General features: G+C 42.1%; 3 protein-coding genes across 8 annotated transcripts in view; 2 read left to right on the top strand and 1 right to left on the bottom strand.

Moving 5' to 3' along the window:
• Window positions 1-5,595: 5,595 nt before the first annotated feature.
• Window positions 5,596-14,722, bottom strand: COPS4 (COP9 signalosome subunit 4). Of its 2 annotated transcripts, none has more exons than XM_042812617.1 (10): window positions 14,610-14,722; window positions 13,104-13,183; window positions 11,776-11,927; window positions 10,440-10,543; window positions 9,624-9,777; window positions 8,589-8,739; window positions 8,066-8,236; window positions 7,627-7,742; window positions 7,169-7,253; window positions 5,596-6,150 (listed from the first exon to the last, which is right to left on the bottom strand). In XM_042812617.1, exons 1-10 carry the CDS (start codon window positions 14,696-14,698, stop codon window positions 6,017-6,019), a joined length of 1,236 nt encoding a protein of 411 aa, XP_042668551.1. In that variant the 5' UTR covers window positions 14,699-14,722; the 3' UTR covers window positions 5,596-6,016. The 2 variants fall into 2 exon arrangements, with proteins under 2 accessions (XP_042668551.1, XP_042668552.1); XM_042812618.1 differs by lacking the exon at window positions 14,610-14,722 and adding an exon at window positions 13,836-14,028.
• A 12-nt stretch (window positions 14,723-14,734) lies between these two features.
• Window positions 14,735-15,250, top strand: LOC122157082 (translation initiation factor IF-2-like). Its single transcript, XM_042812465.1, has one exon. It carries the CDS (start codon window positions 14,735-14,737, stop codon window positions 15,248-15,250), a length of 516 nt encoding a protein of 171 aa, XP_042668399.1.
• Window positions 14,932-17,943, top strand: part of LIN54 (lin-54 DREAM MuvB core complex component) — a 38,646-nt gene continuing 35,634 nt past the window's right edge. For 2 of the 5 annotated variants that reach the window (XM_042812366.1, XM_042812369.1), the window contains exons 1-2: window positions 14,932-14,980; window positions 17,098-17,247. The gene's annotated coding sequence lies outside the window, so the exon portion shown is untranslated. Of the gene's footprint in view, window positions 14,981-15,168; window positions 15,187-17,097; window positions 17,248-17,943 lie in introns of those variants that run through there. The other 3 variants (XM_042812371.1, XM_042812368.1, XM_042812370.1) reach the window with 3 other exon arrangements.

Raw genomic sequence — 17,943 nt, 5'->3', positions numbered from 1 at the left:
CTTTTCTGTTTTTGTCCCACAATTTTTCTAAATATCGTTTTAGTTCTCTGTGATCATTCAGAGGTTTGTTGAGTTTGCAAGAGGTCCAGAACTCACCTGGGGAGTGACATGCTATGGGAAGATGTCTTTCACCTTCAAAAGTCGGATGGCAGAAGAACAAGAACTGAAGGCTTACAGAACATTTAAGTGACAAGATATTTTAAAGAAATTGTAATACTTTGAAAGAAAAAAAATACCTTCAAGTGCTCTTCTGTTCTTTGCTACTTTTACCCATTGTTGTAAAGCAGAAGTATATAACCACAGTCCTCTTTCCAGATAATGAATGTAAGAGGTAAGAGGTAAGTAATAATTTTTGCTAAGTGTTAAAAAAAGCAGTAGCTTTTTCAAATAGCAAAATACTGTTGAGGTTGGTGTTTATCAAACAACTGATAAAAACTGAGTCTTTTGTTACAAACTGTATTAATTTTGTTACTAATAATGACTTAATCTAGGTTAATACTTGGCAGGGCATGAGAGGGAAGTGCATAAGCATATGCTAATAAATCGGGAACTTTTATAACACATAAAAATACTGTTATACTTTGTAGTCAAACTTTTATCCACATTTCTATGCTTTTTGAGAAATAGTTACAGTTTCAAGTCCATACTATTATAATTATATGGATTAATTATGTGGATGTTGAATGGCTATTAAGAATTATTTAAGACAGACCATTTTCTAGTCTAGCCTCTTCAGTCCAGTAAGTTTGATTTTCTTTTCTTATGAAGTACTTTATGCAGTGAAAATTTGAGTCTAAATTACTGAGAAGAACAATTACATAAAGAAAACATCTCATGCTAGAAGAGATCTCTAAGCTTTCAAAAAACATACAAAGAAAGTGATTTGCAGAAGTCTTCTCTTCCTCATATGTATTTTGCATCATTTTGAGGAGTCTTTTTAGAAGTTGTTTCTATCAGATCTGGATGATTAAGTGTACTAAGCTTTAGCTGGAGAACGACTTAAAACCAGCAAGAATATTAGGAACTCCAAGTACAGTCACATACCACACTTGGAAAATACATTATATAGTATCTTTAATCAGTCTACAAAGCTCAGTAGGAATACCTGCTCCTCGACAGTCATTCCTGTCTTTTTGCCTCTTTCATCTAGTGGAGAGCAAATTTCCTCTGGCACCTAATGACCTGCTGGTTGAAGGAAGTGAAGGCAGCATCACCTACACCTGTGGGAGGTATGCTTTGTAGCATGTTCTGAATGCACATAAAGGCTCAGAAACCTAAAAAGCTTGGAGGCTGATAATATTCATTTCTTCTTTGATTGCAGAGGATGAACACGGTTTAACCATAGTATAAAACTGCAGTGTGCTAGTGTTTCTCCAGGAAAGCCTGAGGACTATGCAGCAGTTATGTGTGCTGAGCTCTCCATCTAGAGGGGGTTGTGCTTGTTTTGGCTGTGTCAGGGTAGGCTGTGCCTAAAGTAGGAAGGATACCTCCATCAGCAATGCAGATTGAGCTCACAGGGATCAACATTGCCCCTGTTTAAATGCTGCTATTTGATCATCAAAGATCACTTCTGCTTTCAAGCTAGAGCTGTTTACCTGGCCGTCCTGTCAAATATGTTCCAGCTGTTTCCATATGTTTCCATATGTTTCCAGCACAGCCACCTCTTGCTTTAGAAGTCACTCCCGACACGTAAGGAGAAAAGATATTTGACAAACTAGTTTTGCACACATCCTGTCATGGTTCTTTAAAGTTATCTTCTTTCTTATCAGCAGATGTCCTAAACTGGCATTTATGTGCATGGCAAGCCTCTCCCATGTTGCAGAAGATACGCTCCCAAGAGAACAGCCATGGGCACATGTCAGTGTGACTTCTCTTGCAGGAAAAAAAATAAATCTGTAAAACCAACACCAGATGCACCAATGACCATACTCACAGTTCTGTAACTGAGACAAAATTCTCAGCTAGTACCACTTTTGACAGTCAAAAAAAAATTCACTTGAGAGTATTTTGATCACTTCTTTTCTTAAAAATGGACACCAATTTACATCATTCATTTGATCTTGGTTTTCCAAAGCACTTGACTAAGATGTGCAGTAATGATTGCATAGGAAAGAATAAATCTGTAGCTGAGTCTAAACACAAATGATTGCTTCTTGTTCAGTAGTGGTAGAAAGGTGCCTTGAAGTAAGCCACTGCTCCTTAAAAATCTAGGTGCGTGTCGTTATTCATTAAATAAGCACTTTCTACGTTCTTTCCTCTATAAAGGAATCTGATTCAATAGCAAAGACTCACTGCTTTGAACTTGGGAAAGTACAGATGTGTTGTCAGCCTGACCTTGATCTCCTGAAACCTAGTTGCTCCCTTTCTTGTTGCGTGCTTGCCCTGAAATTTCAGGCTGGTAACTTGCAATGCACTTCATTACAAGGGCAGTTTACAGCAAACTGAACTACGTTTTGCAAACAGAACTGCCCATGCTCACTGGTCTAAACAGAACCTCTGCAAGGACTATCTTCATTTTCCCCAGGGAGGCTTTCCTACATGAGTGTTGTGGCAGTAACTATTTCAAGACCAAAATAATTACCATGGGCTACACTTGTATCATAGAATGGGCTGGATTGAAAAGGACCACAATGCTCATCGAGTTTCAACCCCCCTGCTATGTGCAGGGTCTCCAACCAGCAAACCAGGCTGCCCAGAGCCACATCCAGCCTGGCCTTGAATGCCTCCAGGGCATCCACAACCTCCTTGGGCAACCTGTTCCAGTGCGTCACCACCCTCTGGGTGAAAAAACTTCCTCCTAATATCTAACCCAAACCTCCCCTGTTTCAGTTTAAAACCATTCCCCCTTGCCCTATCACTACCCACCCTTGTAAACAGCTGTTTCCTCTCATGTTTATATTACTCTATATGCATCATACATCTATACACATCATACAATATACATCTATATACATCATACAATATGGAACTGGTGGTGAGGTTTAGCTCAGGCTAGAAGCAGCCTGAATCTCTAGAGAACATACAGGGCAGGTACAAGGCTGGGCCACAGAGACAGGAAGCACAGCTGGCCAAGCCAGAATCATGGCTGCAACTGGTGCTGGTCTCAGTGCCATCGGTGCTGGCTTGCTAGGGATCTCTGATCCCACTCTCTCGTAGAGTTGTCCCCCAGCTCTGCTTTGCTAATGATTTGGAAAAAATGCAAGGTATGAAGCTAAAGAATTGATTGAATGTAATTCCCAATAGAAGGGAGAGAAGCAAACACAAAAGTCTCTGCAGATTCAAAGTTTAAACACCAACATCTTAAATAGAAAAAGACTAGTAAAATCTATTAACATTTTATGAATGCCTGTACCAGTGTCACTCTTTTAGAAGGAAATTATGTATTTACTATTAGTAAACACAGATTTTTCCAGTTACTATCTTTTCTATCAGTTCCAGTGCCAAGCAAGTCCTTTGTGTTTATCTTTGTTTTGGAAATAGTGTCTCTGTACAACTGTTTCTTTTAAATTCAGATGTTCCTGCAATTGTTTTTTCTCCCAGAGGGGAACTGTGAAATGAGTGAATTCTTGGCCAAAAAAAAAAAAATAATAATAATAATAAATTCTGTTGCAACAAGGCTAAGTTATTGTTACTGCAGAAGCACAAATCATTCTTCATGTAGGATTCAGCAGACAATAGCTTGTACATCTAAGTTAACCCCGAGTCCATAAAAAAACATGTTGCATGGGCCACTAGAGTATTGAAGGGCCAACAAGAACATAAATAGAGTCAAATACAAACATAAGCAATCTTTGTGGATAAGCTATGCAAACAATGAACCCTTTTAGAGCAATGAGGCAGTGAAGTCTGATCCTCTCCAGAGTAGTTGTTAACTGAGGTTATGCCGAATATTTCAAGCTGTAATGGTGTGAGTAGTTAAGGACATGAACTCATGACACACAACAGTAGTTCACATCTCAGGCCTAAAATAAGTCCCTGAACTTTACTAAAGTGATCAAAAGCCTCATCACAAACTTTGAGAGCGTATTTTTTTGTTGACACTCTGAATGGGTACCTGTCTTACACTGTTTATGTAATTTTTTTCTTCCCTTCTGTAATAAGCTTAAAAATCATTGGGAAAGTTTTTACAGTGATACCTTAAAGATAATCTGGAGATAAAATCATTTATTCAATGATTAGCCAAAGTCAGCTTTAAGTTTTGATGCTGTTGATTAAGAGAAAGGAGTGTGGCAAAAACACATAACACAGTCAAGGTTCATTCTTGGTCAGCTTGTCTCCTACTGCCATCTATTGAAGTGCCCAGCATCTTTCCTGTAGCTACTACATTTAAATAAACATACTGCATCACAGGATAAAGCAGGATGCTCCAATCAGCAAATATGCCAAAGAATGCAGCAGAAAAACCAAGACAATACAACTACAGATTTTGCAAAATCTGATTTTGATTGCAACATACTATTATTCTCTGGATTTTGAGACAAAAAAATGAGTATGAACACAGACCAAAAAAAACTGTACAAATAACTACCTAACTGAAAAGCAAAAAGGAGCCCTCAATGCAGTTAGCATGGAAATTGAAACATGATCATCTCAGACTAAAACCTAACCTCTAAATAGTTTTATCAGTAGATGCTCCCTAAGTCTTGGCTCTCTATAGTCATAACAGCTCTTAAAGTCAAAACCTTGCCAGCAGACTGCACAGTAAGACTCGTACATTAAGCAGACCATCTGGATGCAAAGAGTGCACAGCTACCAAGTAACATCAGAAGAGCAATAGCTACACTCCTTGGCCTGTAAGCAAGCAGCTCTAAGACAGTTACCAAAGCATTCTATATTGCTACACTACAAGCACAGTGACTAGGCAGGTGAGGTAGAATCTCACAGGGGCTGTAAGTACACCAGACAATTACAACACTACTTCAGTTGAAGTGCTGGATACAGAAATATTGTATGGAGCAGAAAGGTTAGAAGTCACTTAACCTTACTACACTGTATCTCTATAAGCTGTGAAAGCTAGGCCATAGTCTTCCTTTCTGTGATTCAGTAAGTGTAGTAAGAAAAGTTTCTCCAGCAGTAACTGGCTTGCAGCTATCACATAATTAATAGGCACATCACTCTTCAATGCTTTGCTCAGAGCACATCATATGAACATTTCCACTCTGCAATGCAGAATCCTTGCCTCTCAAGCTCCTACAACAGCTCCAATTTCAGCAACAGTTTTGCTGAACTATCAAACTTCTGCTGACCTACAGAAGAAAATAAGAGTGCCAGCTTGCTTTCCAGTATTTGATTTGTGTTATGTTCAAATCATTTACTACAACACTTGTCGTGACCCTCCCTATTTTCCATGGCCGCTTCTAATCCACAGAATACCACAGAGAGTTCTGTGTCCTGCCGCACCAATGTAGTACAACAGTCAACATTTTTTTCAGTTAGGATTTAAGACTTTCTCTTCTCAGAAAGAGAAGCATGGCACAGAGGAGCTGAGGAGTTATTTTCTCAGTTTACAACTTCAGATGCTGAAACAGACATTTCTAAAACCTTGAATTATTTTGTGTTGCTGCCTTAGGGGAAAAAAAAGCAAACAGGTCCCTCTAACGCTTAAAACAAGTGGCTTACTGCAGCTTTTATTAGAATAATTACAAGTAGAAGAAACATGGCACTTCCATTTTTCACAGTGGGATGAACACCTTAGGAACTAATGGGCTGCAAAGCTATAGCAATACAGCAGAAAACCAGATGACATTAAATAAACCAAAACCCAAGCTTGTTCCGACATGACAGCTCCTTCTGTGCAGAAACCACAGCTCTCAGGACAGAAAAGCACAACGCAGATGCAGCAACATCATCCTACACTCAGAGAACAAGGAACTCTCACCACAAACACAGTATTGCCTACTGTGTCCTAAGGCAGAGTGAAAGCGAAAGGTGTGGACACAAAGGTGGGTAATTCATTCAGCTAACAGTCCTGCTCAGCACTTGCTCCCCTCCAGCACAGAAGACCACAGCTGAGCAGTCACTGAGCCATCTGAGCCTCCATTGCCTGGGCTGTCCATTCTGGGGCTGTCTGACTTATCTTCTCCAGCAGGTTGTTCACTTGGAAACACAGGGACTGAATCTGCTTATCCCAAGTTGGCAAAGCTTCACGAGCTGCAAAAGAAAACCACAAGAAACAAAGTATAGTCTAGGCAATTCACTGTCATTGTTTAAATGCAAGTTTCACCTACGGCACTGCTCTCACCTGCCTTGCAGCTATCACACTCAATTGTCTTCAAAAGTTGTAATGATTTTGACATCTGTTACAAGCCTGACTCCTGCCTTGCAAAAAAGTGAGCAGAGAAATTCCTGATATCCTACAAGTAGACTGACAGTATAAATTCACACTTTGCTATGGATAAAAGAATGCAGAACAGAGGAATGTGTGAAAACTGGAACCTCCTCTGATAAACAACAAAGGAGAACTGTCGAGAACAGATATAGAGAAGGCTGAGGTACTCAATGAATTCTTTGCCTAAGTCTTCTGCCAGTCAGGCTTCTTGTATTTCTCACAACGCTGAACCTCACATCCCTGAACCTCTTGGTGTGAACTGGGGAGCAAACTCCCCTCCACTGTAAAGGCAGAGCAGGTCCAAGATCATCTCCTAAGACAGAATGTGTACAAGTTTATGGAGGTGGACAACATACATCCCAGGATCCTAAGGGAGCTGGCTGATGTGCTTGCTGAGCTGCTCTCTATCATATTTAAGGAGTCATGGCTGTCAGGTGAAGTCTCCAGTTTTCCAGTGACTGGAAAAAGGAAAATGTCACTCCCACTTATAAGGGAGGAAGGAGTCTGGGTTACTACAGGCCAGTGAGCCTCACTTCTGTGCCTGGGAAGATCATGGAACAGATCCTCCTAGAAGACATATTAAGACACATGAGGGATAAGAAGCCCTGAGTGTGTCAGTGGGGTTGAAGTGTGATGATCCTTGAGGTCCCTTCCAACTCAAGCCATTCTATGATTCTCTGCTGTGGAAAATTCTGCCACCTCCTGGCCAAAGATATACAGCATAATCATTATGGACAGCAGTTTAAATCATTTGCTTGCATTGATAGACATCAACTCAAAAGGACAATCCTGAATAGTGCAAAAGAAATTAAATTAAAAAAAAATTAAATCCCAACTTACTCTCAAAATGAACAATTCCATCAATCTGATCAATGAATCCATTCATGCGCCCCTCAGTTATCATCTGAGAAGCTATCTTTTCTGCCTGAAATAAGGGAGAAAGAATGATATTAGGTATCTGATCCATTCTGAAAGAAATGAAAAGCCATTACAGGTTTGATAGTCCTTATATGTTTCTCATCTACATGAGAATATAGGCAGAACCATACTGAAAACATCTGATCGTGCACCGACCGACATACTCACGGCATCAAAATGTGTTACTGTCTCTTCTACACTGTGCACCCTTCCTTCTCATAAAATGTGCTAAGTATTTAACTTCCGTCACGTGTCCAGTACTGAGTATTTAATTTCCTATCAGTAACCTAATTTTCCTCATATTTACTAGAGCTATACTTGTTACATCCCTGCTGCTTTTTATTACCTTTTTTTAAAGGAAAGGTGTTGGAAGCCATTACCTTAGCTGCAGGGATCTCTAGTAATGCTCCAAGCTCTTCAAAGGTAATATTGTTGTATAGTTTGCTTGCAGATAGTAAATTGTGTTCAATAACAGCTCTGTCCAGGATACTGGAACCTTACGGGTTGAATAAGACAATTCATTAACATAAATGAGATATTTGGTTTATATTGTAGAACAGATGTGTTTTTTCTGAAAGTTATACATGGAAAAAGCATCTTGTTGCATGGCATCATTGTAACACCACAAAAAAAGCAAAGTGAACAAAAAGATTCCCTGTGGTGAATTTTTTTTAATACAGGTAGCTTCAACCCTTTTATTTAGCATTCTGGGAAATAACTTTAAATAGTCACGTGATGCTCTTTTCTGTCACCCTTAGGGATGCAAAGGGCAAACCTGGATGAACAAGCAGTGCTGTGAGGCTTTAGAGAAATACATACCATCAGCTGTAGTTGCTTTCTGGTGAGGCATCAGCATAGCTGCAAACTCTTGCAGTTGGTTTCCACGAATAATTCTGTCGAGATACATTTTCTCCAAGATCCCATAGGCTGCAAGCTGCTGGCATCTCTCATCCTTAAAAAGTGTAGCAAGCATGCGAGAACGCTGCTGTCCTAGGAGAGCCAAGAAAAATCCCCATGAACTGCCACCAAGTAGTTGAGTATCGACAAATAAACAAAGATCTCTCTTTCCAACACATGCAATTAGCAAAGAACTACCAGAGAAGACTCAGTTGCCTTCAGTTCCAAAGCACTGCTTGCAACGGACTTTATTTTGCATCTTTAGATGGCCCCTCATCACTGAGGATGAAACAAGTACTCCAGCTCTGAAGTAACACTATGCCAACAGACTACTGACACTGTTGACAATTCTGGATTCCTCAGCCCCTTCCCTCAGTAATGTATGAGTTGACTGCTTCAGGGATAGTACGTTGGGTCTCTTACGCAAACACATATCGCACTGTACCTGCCGATGCCAGAATAGTGCAATGCAAAGCATGCTTCAGTGCCTCCAGTCGCTCACTTTCATGAACTATGCTCTTATAGGACAGTTCATTGTATCTTTGGGCAGCCTCAATGAACTTTCTTCTATAATCAAGAACTCGAGCATAACAAACCTAGAAAGAAAATGACTGGGTAAAGGAAAACAAGAAGAGATGGCTGCATAGTACAGGTGTGCATTAATTCCTGCAAAATTAATTTGCAGCTCCAATAAACATTTCTTTATTGCATCCTCAGCAAATCTGTGCCATCAAACAATCAGCTTGGCTTGTAAAAATCTGGCTGAAGTGCCATGACAGATGATTGAAAGGGCCTTTCCCAGCTCTATTCAGATGTTAATCACTGCACTTGCCTAAATGCAAGAAACAGCAAGTGGAATGTTGTACTGTGATTAAGCTGCCCCTTTGTCAGTGACATCAACAACTAGCACTTAGATAGCAATTTCTATTTTACAAATGTTTGCTTTTCTCTCAAAAGCTGTATCAGCATCTGCTATTTCTCCTATTAAAACTTTTAAGATTTTATAAATTAGTGTCCCAACTATATACACAGTAAACCAACCAATAAGCAAAAAGGTCAATGAATTTATGCTATTGGACTTCAGACTACTTTTGTGGATGGTATTTGGTATTTAATTACGGATGGGCAAAAAAAGCAAAAAAAAAAAAAAAAACCAACTCTATTGGTCCCTAATATTGGACGTTTGGGTTTTTTTTTCCCCCCTCTTAGATTTACAAAGATAGGAGACAATATTTTAAGTAAAATTTGGTTATTTTGAGCTGGTAAAGCTGGTATAAGGAACCTTAGCAGGTTTCTCTCCAAATTCTAAGGAATTAGCTGCTTAATTATTGCTAAGATGCAGCTCTCAAGTTCCCGAGACCATTTAAAAGCTTTTCCCCTTGTCTCCTTCAGTGTTATGAACGCTTTGATGGCACTGTATGAAAGCCATCCAACTGCGGAAGCGTTTCCCTTCAGAAAGAGGAAATCCAAGTTAGACTACCTTATAATGGATTTGTAGTTGTTCATTTGTTGATTCATTCTGAAGAAGGGAAGCTCGATTAATATAAGCTTCTGCTTGAACTGGGTCATCATCCTCCAGATACAGCCTGGCAATTTTCAAATAGGTCTCCAGTTTATAATCTACATTGTACTGTCTGTAAAGAAACAGATAAGCAAGAGTTCAGAGATACTCCACTATTGCCTTTGCTCTTTCCTGTTCTAAACATTCTGCTGCTTAAGCATATGGAAGCTTTTGTTTTACCCTGTTTTCTTTTTAACTAAATAAAAATGAGATAAGAAAAATTTAAAACTGGCTCCCAAAACACAAGTAGAATTGAGTTTCTAACAGGTTGAAAATTTGCCATAGACAAGGAGACACTTGGGAGCAAAAGGCAAACTTGCAGTAAAACAAATAGGAGCTAAATGGGTAAAGCCTACATTCAGCAACTTCTACATACATATTGAGAAAAAGGTGAAAAAGGAAAGCCTGGAAAAATAACAGCAAGGATTTTACATTGAAACAAACAACAACAGAATAACATCAAATTTCAAGCCATGCCTTCATTTCAAACTATAGGAGTCAATGCCTGGAAGAACTTCCAAAAACATGTCAATACATTTGATTAATAAATAGCGAAAAACTTCCAGAGCAGCGTTTAGACACAACTAGAATGTTTTCTGAAAGGATCAGTCACCAAACTATACGTGCACAGTCTGGCTAATACGCACCCCCAAACTTCCCACTCTCTGGTCCACTTAACTAAGGAAGCAGCAAGTGTATTACACAATGCAGAACTGTGTCTAGCACATTACTTACTTTTGCCCTGTTTCTAAAGGGATCCCCACCAATACTTGTGCTGCATTTCTCCAGTCTTCTTCTTTCTCATAGATGGATGCAAGATGTTGCCTTATTGAAGCAACCTAGACAACAATTAAGTGGCAAGGAAACATTTTAAAACACAAAAGCATTCAACTTCTATGCATTCACCTTCCTCTCCTTGTATGCTAACAAAGTGATACGACAGCTTCACACTGCACACACACCATTCTTCCCACATGAAGGTTTTAAGTGGTCAGTCGAGTCTTAAGACTGAGCCTTTTCAATTTCAGCAGTTCGAAGTACTTCCTAATAGGCTTGCAGCTAGATAAAAAGAGCTGGTCTTTATGGAAAGAAAAGCAGTAACCTGTTAGGAAACTTTTAAAAAGATGAAACAATGTTTCTGAGAACCAAAACACCAAGATTCACAAGCCCTTTCTTGCAGTTGTACCTCATACCAAGCCTATGAGATACAAATGAGGTGAGCTATGACAAGGTCTTAGTTCTGAAGCTTAGATATTGCACAACAGCTGCCAGAAGGCAAATTACCAGTGGTACAATCTGGGTGCTGTAAGAAAAAGTGTGGGTAGAAAAAGAAATCATCTGGCCTTGAGGGTTTAATTTATGCATAATCACTGTAACATATGGGTAAACGTGTTCAGTTTGGATTAGAGTGACAGCTGCTTGAAAAGACAAAAGGTAAACAGACATAAATACAAATTGACAGAAACTGTCTTTCCTTCTCTAGAATAGATCCTGTAGACTTGTTACATACTTCCTTAAGTATTCTTAAACAACAATGAATAATCATTGAAGGAAATCTATCAAATTCAAAACAAAGCAGTACATTCAGCAAGTAACTGCAGAATTGGAATTTCATTACCTCCCCCCCCCCATAAGTGATTTTAATGTAAATATATATCAAGAAATACATACATAAGCATACATACCCACACAGAGATTTTGTTTAATTAAAGAAGAGCTACTCAACAAAGCAATTCTGTCCTTAGATCACCTGCCTGCTCCCTCTGCTGGGTAAATGCAACACAGTGAGCCCCAGTCCATCTCAGAACAGTGTCTCCAGTTGCTCACCCATTGTTTCATTCTAAGAAGCCATTTTCTGGCAGCAGGGGAACATGCCCAGCATCCTGATGGAGAGACTAAGTCGGTATTGTTTGCATGGTTCTAAATGCTTGTTTCATATGAATAGTACTGCAGAACAGGCTCAAAATAGGAATAGCCATTTTGATTGGTACTTCTGAAAAATAGTGAGCAGTAAATTAAAAAGAAAAAAAAGCCACCAGCAGATCAAAACCCCTTGTGACTGACTTCTCACCTGCTCTTCAAATGAAATGACTCTAGGCTGTATCTTTTCCAAGGTGAAGTGGTATATTTCTTTGGCTGTGCTGTCAGGAAGACTTGGAAGATGGGTACAGAAATCGGTCAGCAGCTGACGTGATATCACCAGGCTGACATTCTCATTCACCACTAGTTCAGAGACATGAAAGAAAAGCACAAGATGGATGCAATGTTTGTCAACACCTTCAGTGTAAGAAATCCCTTGCTAATCAATCATTTACTTTTACATTAAATTTAAGTAACTCAAATGTTTAAATATCTGTATGTCAGTCAAGACGTGTTATTTTTCTAAAAATGAATATTATTCTCTCAGAAACTGTTTACACTAGAGGTCACTAGAGTTCTAACACCTGACAAATAATGAATTATTTCTCACTCTGATTTATAGTTTATTAAGATATTCCATTCTGAATCGTTGCTCTCAATTGCTATAATACCTTGGACAAAAACCATTAGGCTCAATTTCATTAATTCTACAAAAAAATACAAGAGGTATAAATTCTGTTTGACCTATTCAGTAGGCTAAATGTACAACACAATATAAAAAATACCTAACAAATTCTTTCTGGCCATTTTCCAAACTAAGCAGAGTCTAAAGATGAAGGGAATTATTAGTTTAAAGACTGCTAAGCATCTACATGACCAATGGATATTAAGATGTATAATTGTATATTCAATAGATATTAAGATGCATAATCAAGGGATATTAAGATGTTATAATCACAAAAAAACAACAAGAGAGTGAGGCAAAGTAGACTAAGATAACAAGAGAGAATAAATGGAAGACTTACCCTTATGCTAGGCTCACCCCCAAAAAATACCAGAAAAAGAGATCTCTAGAAGAGATCCTTCCCCACTGGTAGCCAGCTCTTAAATAGGTCTAGGAGAGGTGCAGCCAGGCTCCACCCCTTCCGGCAGCACAGCTGAATTGCCTTCACCTGTGCTCCTGTGGCTGACTCATGGCTCGCCTCAGGTGATCAATCAGAGGTTCAGGCTGTGATTCAGCAGTTCCCATACAGCATCCAATATCAATTTTAGCATTCAACTGACTATTTTACAATACTACCTTCAGATGCTGTCACACTGACAAGCTAGAAAGTTAAATTAAATTAAAAATTCATCAAGTCCATTTTCCCATAGTTTTTGAATATGCTGCATATGGTTTCTCTCTTAGTCTTGTTTAAGTTCCAATAAGACCAAAAATATCACACGTTTACGTAGATTCTAATAGATATGATAAACATGTAATCTCATGGTTGTCTGTTTTTCATTCAACATGCAATCAATTACATCAAATGCACTTACTTGCTTCCACAAAAGCTTTCAAAGCTTCAAGTTGTTGTGCACCTGACAGCTGAATTGCTTTTTCCAATATTTGACGGTATCTGTTCACAAGAGGAGAAAAAAAAAAGTAAACACCTATATCTGTGAGGTAACATTTTCAGTCACCATGCCTGTTCTTGTTTTTTTTTTTTTGTTTGTTTTTTGTTATTTTTTTTTTTTTTTAATCTTTGAGGTGGAATTTTTCCAAAATGTGCTAAAGTGACTGAACACTCACCTGAAATGCATATCTGCTCTTTTTAAATATCAGGACTAGACTAACAGATAACAGCTCATTCTGTCATCTTGTACTGTTTTGTGTAATTGAGGTTTAAAAATAACAGTATCTCCATGATAGAACAGCTCTCCTTCACCATACAAAGGTGCCAGAGAAAAGTAAGTAAAACTACATCCTCTGTAGATGAGGACTACTGAAATAAGAGAAAGGTTCAAGCTGCCACATTGAGTGAAAACAATAATTCCATGATTAAGGTTGGAAACGTCCTCTTAAGATCACCAAGTACAAGTCCAACCCCAACCCATCCCCACTAATAATGTCCCTCAGTGCCATGTCTCTATGGTTCTTAAACACCTCCAGAGACAGCGACTCAACCACCTCCCCAGGCAACCTCTGCCAATGCCTCACTGCTCTTCTGAAGAAATAAAGCTTCCTGATATCCAATCTGAATCTCACCTGGTGCATCTTAAGCCCATTACCTCTCATTCTATCGCTGTCAGTTGGAAGAAGAGGCCAACCCCCACTTCACTTGCAACCTCTTTTCAAGCAGTTGTGGAGATAGACGAAGTCTCCCCTGAGTCTTCTACAATCCCAGTTCTCTCAGCTACTCCCCATAAGCTATCCCAGTTTTCATGCTTTGTAAAACCCAGGACAACTGCGGACCACAATCTCGGGGTGTGTAGTACTGAAATGCAATAAAAACCTCTTTCAAAGTTCTCCTCAAAAGACATCCTGAACATGATCTGTGAGCAGCTTTTTTTAAACCAGGAGCTCTAAAAGCAAAGATGTTCCTCCAGAGAACTAAGAACTGGGACTCGAGGAATTCCAATTCCATCAGAGTCAGACACTGCCCTCGAGGAAGGGAAAAAAACCCGCTGTGACGCGTTGCACTGCGCACACCTTAACGTACAATATCAAAAGATAGGCGTGTAAATTCAAAAAGAGAAACGTTAAGGTTTCAGGGTGCCCACAGCAGCAGAGGGCCCGTCACCACGTAGGTGCCAGGGCCGCAGGGACGATGCGGCGGCCCCAATGCCTTCCCCAGAAATTGAAAATAAGCGATAAGTGGCAAAATCGTGAGGCCCATCTCTCTTATTTTCTTCTTTTTTTTTTTTTTTTTTTTAATTAAAACTAACGCCTTAGAAGCGTGGCCCTTGAGCCACAGCCACTCAGAGCCCCCTCCAGAGCCCGGCGCTATCCGCCGCCCCCACCTAACCCGCCCCACCGAAAAGGAAACTGCCGCCAGCACTCACTTTCCCGCCAAGTCCTTGTGAGAGCCACTAGAGTTCATTAGCTGCGCCAGCTCCTGTCGCACCGCCGCCGCCATCTTCTCACCTACCATAGAGCGGCGGCGCCAGCGAGCTAGAGCGGCCGCGCGATGAGGGGGCGGAACCGGAAGCCCGGGGAAGCGGGAGGGGGTAAGCGCTGCGCCGGCGGTTGCCAGGGCGCCGCGGCGCAGTATTATGGGATGCGGCGGGGGAACGGCGCGGGGCGCGTGATTTTGAACAAACGCGGCGGCTCCTCGCGGGCACTGCCGCCGCCGCCGCCGCCGGGCGCGACACCGGAGCGCGGCGCGGAGCGAGGAGGAGGAGGCGGCGGTGGCAGCGGAGCGCCCGCCCGCCCGGTGAGTGCCGAGGGGCGGGAAAGCGGCGGCGGGAGGGAAGGAGCGGCGGCCGGGAGCGGCGGGGCGCTGACAGCCGGCGGCAGGCCGCAGGCCCGGCCCGCCGCGGGACTGCGCAGCGAGCTGCGGGGAAGCGCCGCTCTCTGCCCTTCGGCGCTAGGGGCGGTGGCTCCTCCGTACCGGGGCGAGAGGACGGCTGCCGGGGGCAGGTGCGGCGGGGGCGGGCGGGCGGGCGGCGGTGACGGGGTGAAAATGGCGGATCTTTCGAAATAGGGCCGGCGGCTCCCGGCCGCCCCCGCGCCGCCGCCGCCGCGGGCAGGGCCCGGGGGGAACGGAACAGAGCGGGGCGGCTGTCGGTGGGACGAGATGCGCGCGGAGCGCCGCGGGGCTCGGGTCGGGCCTGCACGCGGCGGGGCCCGGAGGGAACCGCGGCTCCCGGTTGTGGAGCAAGGAGGAGAACCCCGGAGGAGCTCCCGGAGCGCGGCTGCCCTTTGTCTGTGGGGTGCCGGCCCCGGGGAGGAGGGAGCGGCCCGGCTCCGCGCTCCCGCGGCGCAGGTGCGAGGGCGGTGCCTGACCCCGCGCCCCTCGGACTCGAGCACCTGCTGCAGGGGCCCGGCTCACCTCGGCGTCGCCAGCCGTGCTGGCGATTGGAGCGCAGTATTAATTAGTTGTGGCCGTGCCTTGTCGGCACATCGTCTGCTAATTACGTAACGTTGTGCGTGAGGGTTTCGGGTTCCGAAGTGTATGGGATCTCCTGTCAGGATGTAACTTGCGCCTGGGAAATACTCCAGGATGGAGATCTGCGACCAAGGAGGGGCAGGCAGCAGGAGGTGAGCCCTCACTGTGCTAACCTTCTGAAGCGCTGCACAGTTACTACAGCAAATGGTGAACGCGGCAGAATCACTCTTAGTGCACTTTGCAGTGTTTACGTAAAACTAGTAATAGCTGCTGCTGCCAGCAGCAAAGCCTTCCATGTGTGGTTACTTTTTTTCACGATAGCTTTCTGAGTTAGTAGAGGCAAGAACAGCAGTGAATTATCAGCTGAGTGTTTCCTCTGGCAGAGGAATTCCCTCACAAAATGCATTAGCCATCTTGTTTTGTTCCCTAAAACGTCCAACTTATGTGTGTGTGACGAGGAATGATGTAACTGTGTGCCTTGCACAGATTTGCATTAACCGATGAGTGTATGCATGAATTGCTCCATGAGCAAAGCCTTCCTAAAGGCTAACTGGGAGTGCATGTTAGAAAACAAGGCCTAGCTAATCCTGTGAGTTAAAAGCATGCTCCATCCTGGCTGTAGATCTATCAGTTTGAGCAGTTTATTATGCAAGGTTAATTCAGATTACGTATCACAGCTGTTTGTTTTGCTTATTCTGCTGTGTGCAGCCCAGCTCAAATGGTCTGTCACTGAACACTCTGTGCAGTTCAGCTTGTTTTCTTGGAAGAAGCTGTAACTAACTGGTTTCAGATCGAGTATCTGCTAACCACAGGTGAACTGAAAGTGTGGAGATTGCTGTGGAGTTTCAGACTCAGAGACACTAATACCTCATATGTCTTTTATTTTAGATTTTAAGAAGCAATTGCTCTAAGCCCCTTGAATTCACTTCCCACCCACCTGTTAGAAAAATATTTTATGGGAAATGAAGCAAGACAAACTACAGAGGGCTGTTAGTTTCTGTTTCTGCAGCATATTGTTTCTTGCTTCTGTTTCCTCTTTGTACTGTAGAAGTGGTGCCTGCCTTCTTCACACCTGGTTAGAAAAACTTGTGATGTCCAAAAGAATTTGTGTGCTGCAGTTTTAGGGTCCATTACAAGTGCCTAGGCAATAAACTCTTGGTTTTATCCTTATTAGCTGCAGGACCTCCCAAAGACAAGTGAATAAAAGTTTCTAGAAAGCTTGCTTCTAGGACTTGTCTCAAGTAGCTTCGTTTATCACTTCCAAAATCTTTAAAGCTGCTTGGAGTTCTCAGTACAGCCTATGAGTCATCTTGCTAGCTTTATAACATTAGAAAATATGAGTTTGTCTTGTACGGGAAAGGAGACATCAAGAATAACCTCTTGGTTGATTATGGGGTCACATAGCAACACAGTGTGAAAGGTTCATGTTTCTCACGTTCTAGATCTGGACAAAGACTAGCAGCTCCTCAGCCTTTCCAGCCTGTGTGTCACTCCCCTTCACAAGCCATACTCCTGCCAGCAAATATGCTGCTTCCCAGCCTTGGGTAATGTTCATGCCTTTGGGCCGTGTTTTGATCCATCATGAGTTCCAGGTACAGAGATTTCTGCCAGTTTTTGTATTTTTTTCCACTTATAACTTACCTGTTGTTCTAATTCTTACTCTCCCTTTTATTTTGGAGACTTAAAAAAAAAAAAAAAAAAAAAATAAAACAAAAAAAAAAAACATTCAAACTCATGAACACTTCTTGCTGCTTTCTTGGTGTTGGTACTGTTCCTTCCTCTTTCACGCTTCCCCTTCTCTTATACTGTGCCTAAACTCTGTGTAGTCAGCATAGTGAAAGACTCATCTATGTTAATACTAATATGGGTTTTGCTCTAAGCTGGAGTGTATCTGCATCAGATGGCCACCTGACATAGTCTGGTGGCCTCCCACTGCTAGACGTTGGTTGTACTCCCTTCTTCTGCTCCTGTTGCTTGCTTTGAACTGGTTTTCTGGTTCTCCTGAAACTCTCACTGAGCTCAAGTAGCTCTGTTTGCAGGCAGAAGCTGTGCATTAATGCCAAGCAGGAAGGAGGTCCCTGAGCTTCCCTGGTACCTTAACCCCATTGCATCATGGACTGTGCCATGGTTCTGGTGCTCACAGACTTTCAATCAAGCTTTCAACATGCCAACCCACTAGAATCTGTTTGCAACATCACGCAGTGGCTGCCCTCCTGGGTTAATGTATGGCGGTGGTTGTGCAAGAGATCCCTTGAACACTGGTGTTAGCAGCCTGGGGAAAGCAGGGT

This window comes from Centrocercus urophasianus, unplaced genomic scaffold (genome assembly GCF_019232065.1).
Source record: "Centrocercus urophasianus isolate 14NV4802_14NV808 unplaced genomic scaffold, USGS_Curo_1.0 seq_13, whole genome shotgun sequence".
Taxonomy (NCBI): Eukaryota; Metazoa; Chordata; class Aves; order Galliformes; family Phasianidae; genus Centrocercus; species Centrocercus urophasianus.
Note: the sequence above shows the minus strand (reverse complement) of the source record. Positions and strands in the feature narration are given on the sequence as shown.

Coding starts and splice junctions, on each gene's coding strand:
- LOC122157082 (XM_042812465.1), top strand. CDS start 14,735: ATGAGGGGGCGGAACCGGAAGCCCGGGGAAGCGGGAGGGGGTAAGCGC.
- COPS4 (XM_042812617.1), bottom strand. CDS start 14,698: ATGGTAGGTGAGAAGATGGCGGCGGCGGTGCGACAGGAGCTGGCGCAG. Junction 13,184..14,609: donor CACAAGGACTTGGCGGGAAA/GTGAGTGCTGGC, acceptor TCTTGTGAACAG/ATACCGTCAAATATTGGAAA. Junction 9,778..10,439: donor CCTTTAGAAACAGGGCAAAA/GTAAGTAATGTG, acceptor GTTTCTTTACAG/ACAGTACAATGTAGATTATA.